General features: G+C 35.9%; 1 protein-coding gene across 1 annotated transcript; it reads left to right on the top strand.

The window, feature by feature from the left end:
• The first annotated feature begins 754 nt into the window (after positions 1 to 754).
• Positions 755 to 3,428, top strand: LOC127117746 (senescence/dehydration-associated protein At4g35985, chloroplastic). Its single transcript, XM_051047855.1, has 5 exons — positions 755 to 1,460; positions 1,571 to 1,701; positions 1,991 to 2,157; positions 2,890 to 2,974; positions 3,120 to 3,428. The coding sequence occupies exons 1-5, from the start codon at positions 861 to 863 to the stop codon at positions 3,280 to 3,282; spliced, it is 1,146 nt and encodes a 381-aa protein (XP_050903812.1). The 5' UTR covers positions 755 to 860; the 3' UTR covers positions 3,283 to 3,428.
• The last annotated feature ends 3,412 nt before the right edge of the window (positions 3,429 to 6,840 follow it).

The raw sequence follows: 6,840 nt of genomic DNA, 5'->3' as shown, positions 1-6,840 counted from the left end.
AACAGAATCAAAGATGAATGAAATGAGGTAGATCGATAAAGGCATGTGATACCATGTTGAGAAATTAAACAAGGTTCATGGCTTGGTTATGGAGTCATGAACTCTCTAGAAAAACTCCATGAATGGAGCTTAAAAAACAAGTAAAGAAGAATAAGAGAGAGAAAGAGAATTGAGCATTATGATCTCATCATCATTTCTTATCATTCACGTTACAAGAGATGAATATATATATATATATATATATATATATATATATATATATATATATATATATATATATATATATATATATATATATATATATATATATATATATATATATGAAGTTGCAACTGCATAACAAACTCCAATTAACCATCTATAACTAACTTTTTTAGAATAGCAAGTAGTTATAACAAACTTGCAATCTAACTATAAATGGCAATCTAACTATAAATGGAAAGGTGTAGCAATGATGAAGAAAATGCATGTATTTTAACATAATTAAAGCTGATTGAATAATAAACTTAAAGTTAAAAATCAATTATAAATATTAAACTCATAAAATAATATGAGAAGCAATGGTAGAGAAAGAAAAACAATAATGCAGATTACATAATCAAGTATATTTTTCTGTCACACTAAGATGACAAACTTTGATGCTAATGTAGATTGTTCAACAAGCTCTCAAATTTCTTACACATTCCATTTCCAAATTCCAAACAAAGTAACATTATAACTTGATACCATATACTAATCACCAATCACAAAGAATAGAATAAATCTAAGAATATATACCAAAAAGCATAAGCTTTTCCTACTATCTCTATCTCCATTCATATTCCAAACGGTCCCAAAAACAAAACACATAAAAAACAAACATGGGTTGTTGTTTTCGTGGCTCCAAAACTCTTCCACCAATGGAAAAAAACACCATGATGATACCTATAGTTTCTTCTGCAGAATTCTCAACAAAACCAAAAAGAAGCACTCTCAGACAAGAAACCTTAATACAAATTCCAGGATGTAGGGTTTATCTAATGGATGAAGGAGAGGCACATGAACTTACACGAGGACAATTCATGATCATCAAAATCTTCGACGAAAATGTTTCGTTAGCAACAATCATTAAAATAGGAAACAATGTTCAGTTTCCTTTAACAAAAGATGAGCCAGTAGTGAAAGTGGATTCTCTTCATTATCTCTTTTCATTGGCTGTGAAAGATTGTGTTGAGCCTCTAAGCTATGGTGTTACTTTTCCACAAGAGTTTCATGGAAGCATGGCTTTGGTTGATACGTTTCTTAAGGAACACTCTTGCTTTTCTGATTTGAAACTGAGTAAGAAGAAGAGTGATCTTGATTGGGAGGAGTTTGCTCCATGTGTTGAAGATTATAATCATTTTCTTGCTAAGGCTATTGCTGGTGGAACTGGGCAGATTGTTAAGGGTATCTTCATGTGTAGTAATGCTTACACCAATCAGGTTTGGTTAACCAGTTGCATAAACACTTATCATATAAGTGCTTATGTGTAAGTTGTTTTGTTTCTTAATAATATTTTCTTTGCTTAATCTAAAAGCTGTTTTGAAATCAGGTTCAAAAAGGAGGACAAACTATCTTAAATAGTGCTTCAGATAAGAACAATAGTGGCATGGTTAGAGAAAATATGAACAACAAAACTTCTGCTGCCACAAAGAACAACAGAATGAATGAAAATCTCATACGGTATTCAAAATTTGATAACCGTTTAATCATTAAAAATATTTGACTTTATCCGTATCTATTTGAAATATCATACAAATAATAGTATATAACAGAGTAGTCGTCTTTGAAGACGTGCAAGCCAACTATTTTAAAAAGTCTGAAATTTGACATTGTTTCCTATTTGCTTTGTCACAGTTAAACCGTTGGCTAACCTATACGGGATCTCTGAAAACTTAAGACGATCCCGATTTGTAATTAGTTTTAAGATGATGAGAAAACTAACTTAGTTTTTCATTTGTTTGCAATATAGTGTGAGAAAGCTTACAAATATGACAGAAAAGTTATCAAAATCTTTACTCAATGGTGTTGGAATAGTGAGTGGTTCATTGATGGCTCCTGTGCTTAAATCTCAACCTGGACAGGCATTCCTAAAGATGCTCCCAGGAGAGGTTCTTTTGGCTTCCCTTGATGCAGTTAGTAAGTAAAACTCTTTTCATATAACCAAAGTTGCTGATCATATAACACTAACAAATAGCATGATTTTCATTATAACGAGGAAATCGACCTTCTGGTTCTCAAAGTTGTAAGGATTGAGCAATTTTGTTTTTTCGGTTTTCACCACCAGTATCCGGTCCACTGGACTGACTAATCCGGTTCGGGGGTCAGTTCTGGCATCAAGTGGTTCCAGTCCCTCTCGACCGCAGTTGCAGAGATCAAACCATAATCCTCCCTACCAAATCCAACGTCAATCACCACCGAACAATATAACGATTGGTTGAACAATTTTGTCTTTGAACTTATGAAATAACTTTTATAAGAAATGGTGATTCTTCATTGATTATGAATGAATGGTACAAGAGACTTATATAGCAAGGTACATGATGCATGATTGTTATGGTGGAACATCTCTATACTATCATAAGTTACTAACAATCTCTAACTACCATAACAAACTAGTTTTGGAACCTAAGTAACTTTAACTATTTTTGGTGGTAGCTTGTGTAACAAGTTAGTTATTAGTTCTTCTAACTAACTTGTTACTTACATGATATGAGTTAAGTATAGTGTTTTTAGAATAAGACCAGACCGGCTGATTCATCTGAGAACTGATTAGTCTGTCGATTAGTTCAACCAAAATTCGTTTTAAGTGTGTGAGAACCAGATCAATTAGCATCAACTTGATTACTGTATTCTCGTTTGATGCAACAGACAAGGTTTTTGAAGCAGCAGAAGCCGCTGAAAAACAAACTTTTTCTGCTACCTCTCAAGCTGCAACAAGAATGGTTTCTAACAGGTAAAAACCACTACATTATTAACATAAATTTCAAGAGCTTTTTAACATTGTTTGAGATACTATTTCAAATAGCGTTTCGGCTTATACCTATATAATATGTCATAGTTCAACTGTTAATTAGTAAAAGTATGTTTTGGTTATATAGGTATGGGGAAGATGCAGGGGAAGCAACAGAACATGTATTTGCAAGTGCAGGACATGCTGCTAATACTGCTTGGAATGTCTCTAAGATAAGAAAAGCTATCAATCCAGCATCTTCAGCAGCCACTCTGAGGAACTCTGCCAAAAATAGATATATTGGATATTAAAATATGCAGTCATGTTGTTTTGCATTTGAAAGAAAATAAGGCATGGATTTTTTTGCCTTTAGAGTTATGTAAGTGTTGTTTGGTTTGGTGTGCCCTAAGATGACTTGAGGAAAACTAACTTAATCTAGAAAGATGGTTCCAAATTATCTTAGAGAGAAATGTTGCTTACTCTTTTTTTTTCTTCAAAATCCATAGCACTACTTATCAATAAACAACTTATTACTTATTTGTTAGTATAAACTATTTTTATAACAAAAGATAAAATAAATTTAAATTATTTTTTATATGTTTGATTTTATAAGTTACTTTGGTAAAATTATAAAAATTAGTGAAAGTTGTTTTATGAAAATTGATAAGTTGATATGAAAATTGTGTAGTGCGATTCAAATTTATTAGAGGTTTAAATTGTTCTTGTCCGTTCACAGGATCCACACATCAAAGCTTAATAACAAAACTGCAAGGAAATGTGTAAGTAACATGTACGACTTCACTCAAACACGAACTTCACTCAAACACGGAGCTTATAATTCTGACCTCCTGTTAACTTCCCACCTTCGGATCTAATCGGTGATCCATACGAAACTTTGGATTAAGTGGAAGCAGTTCTGACCACCTTCCATATATAAAGTTTTGCACACACGTGGTACACCAAGATTCACATATTCTAACTACCTCATTCTCCCACTAACTTGGGATTTGGAGTGCAAATTTTGTAGATCCATCTCGATCCACATTATTGTAAGTGCGCTCCACCGCCTCTGAACCTTGTTTCATTCTGTCATCAACTATTTCTAGTTCCTGAATGGAATAGTGGCGCTGTATGTGAAAATCTGACATCTCATTCCCATGAAATTCCACGAGAAACCACCATCTTTTCACCGTTATTCGGCAAACATCTGATTTCTTTCTTGTTCGAATTATCAATCTCCTTTTCATGTGTGAATCACCGATAAAACTCTTGAAACAATGGAAACTTTAAAAGCCACTCGATCATGTCGCCGATGTGGCCCCTACAATAGTCAATGTTCCCAACCTTGTGAAGGAGACACTGCTTCCTCAGACGGTCGAAGATCTTGTGCTAATGACTTTTCCTTCCGCTCTTACACCATAAAATCCAATCCATGTGACAATCAACCAAGGCACATTCCAAGTCCTCTTGATTTCGTAGTCTTTTCAACAAGCATTCTAAGACCAAATCTCGAAGAAACCTCCATCGCAATTGTTGATTCCAGAACAATAAATGCTCCATAGCCTCCAACAGCTGCAAGTAAATCTAGGTATACGAGGGGACATTGATTTGTTCCATGGTGTGTTAAACATGGTGCATCAACATAATTCACACTTGGAAATTAAAAAAGTACTTAGAATTGAAGAAAATTTACAACATGCTCCTTCAAGGGATCATTATGTATGCAAGACGACCTTGTGCGGCGATAAGGAAGTTGAACCAGAACCAGTCTTTGTTGAAACCCTCTCCCCATGCAGAGCAATCCCTAGATCCCATGATCGTACTCGACGTCCAGAACATCATACCTCGCCACACGAGTCTGAGGAAAAGGAGACAGTCACACTCCATCGGAGATCTGTCGTCCCCACCACTCGCTACCATGCTACTCCCGAAGAAAGGAAAGGCACGACGTTGAAGCACAAGCTCCATAGAGGAAAAAGAACGCGTTCTCGGGGCGCATCCTCGATAGCAAGATCCCAAAATCTCTCGAGAAACCTCTCAAGTTAGACAACTATGATGGATCACGGGATCTAGATGAGCATGTAAACACCATACTCGACTACTTACATGCTTAGGGGCGTGAAATGGAAAATATTTGTGTTAAACCTCAAAGGAGACACAATGACGTGGTTCAAGGCCCTCCCAAACGGAAGCATAAACTCCTGGAGGGATCAGAGATCAGAGAGAGACAACAACCGGCATTGGGACGACGGGGACAAAGGAGCTCGAGCCAAGTTCTCATCTTATACTCCTATGAACACTTCAATGGAGAAAATTCTACAAGATTGTGCAAATACCGACTTCAAGGAAGCTGGGATACGAAACCCATATGCTGTAAAGGAATTGGCCAGGACCCACAAAATGATGTACTGTCGTTTCCATAAGACTCATGACCACAACACCGATGAATGCGTCTATTTGAAATATGTGATCAAAGAGCTGATCAAGAAGGGGTGGCTCACTCGGTACATCTAGGAAGCAGTAGAAGAAGAAGAAGGGTTCAAACAAGTCCATAAGAAAAGCATTAAAGGGAACTGCTATGTTTAACTTCTTTTTAAGCTTATATACATATGCTTAATAATTTCACACATAAAAAGCAGAAGAAGAGAAGCAAAATTCTCCATATCATACTCCTTAATTACATATTACAATATGTCGTGGGAGACACTTATCATCATGAATAACAGAGCTAGCATAATTCTAGCTTAAGTTAAACCAACAACCCAAAAAACAAATAGAAAAACTACCTAATATAATTTTGGCTTAGGCAAAACATGAAACTTTGACATAAACATGTCCATTAGTTGACATACTAAATGCAACATCAGTTCTGATGAAAGAAACTAATGCATATATAACACATATCCATCGGTTGTGTTACAGACGAGAAAAGGTGTCCGATCAAAGCGTCATTCCAACATGCAAAGCTACCAATTCATCTTCCTCAAGAGTCAGCTTTGAAGGAACAATCTGCCGCCCAAATGGGACGTACGTTGTGGCAGCAGTAGCTATAATTGCTGGCTGAAGAAGCTGTTCTTCTAACTCAACATTCTCCAATTTTTCAAGGTCTGCTTCCACGTTGGGCATGACCTGAGAAGGGACAACGTTAATGGTCGTTAGAAAATCTGACTCAAAAGGCGTAAAGGGAATCAAGAGTCCTAACTCATGAATGATAGGAAGATGCAAGTAGAAATAAGGATCAAATGAACCACTCATGGTAACCGTGTTGGCTCTTTCCGTTTCAAAATAAGGCTCCAGGATTACGTCCTCTTCTTTGTGTCCTGTACTGAAAAATCAAATACCCTGAAGAAACCACATTATACCACGTGATAATGTTAGAGCTTGAATATAGAGACATAATGTCTCGAAAATGAATATATTTCGCTCTCTTAGCCATTAGTTTCTAACAAGATGAAAGAGGTTAAAAATTGTGGTGCTTGAATCCTTGAGAGAATGACGAACTCCATAATCTCTTTCTTTACTATTCGAACTCAAAGAAGCACTTTTGCGCCTATAAAATTTCTTTGATTAAACAAAAGGGAAGGAAGAGGAAAAGTTTTCCCTGAAAAAGTATGTTAGGGCCTTTTATAGGAAAAAATCAATAGCATAAGCAACATACATGTTGCATAGAGTGAAGGGGTTCAACGTGTTAAGGACACGTGTAAGGAAATAGGCTATTTTCCCAAGAAATCATGAGATGCATGGAATGTCATGCACACTCCTTTTCCACCGAGCTTTCGTAATCGATAGACGTTTTTACGTCTCTAAGGCCATTTGATTGATGTTTTACATCAGACACACAAGCTACTCAATAGACACTTGACAGGGAG

This window comes from Lathyrus oleraceus, chromosome 1, assembly GCF_024323335.1.
Source record: "Lathyrus oleraceus cultivar Zhongwan6 chromosome 1, CAAS_Psat_ZW6_1.0, whole genome shotgun sequence".
Lineage (NCBI taxonomy): Eukaryota > Viridiplantae > Streptophyta > Magnoliopsida > Fabales > Fabaceae > Lathyrus > Lathyrus oleraceus.
This window is presented reverse-complemented; position numbering and strand designations above follow the sequence as displayed.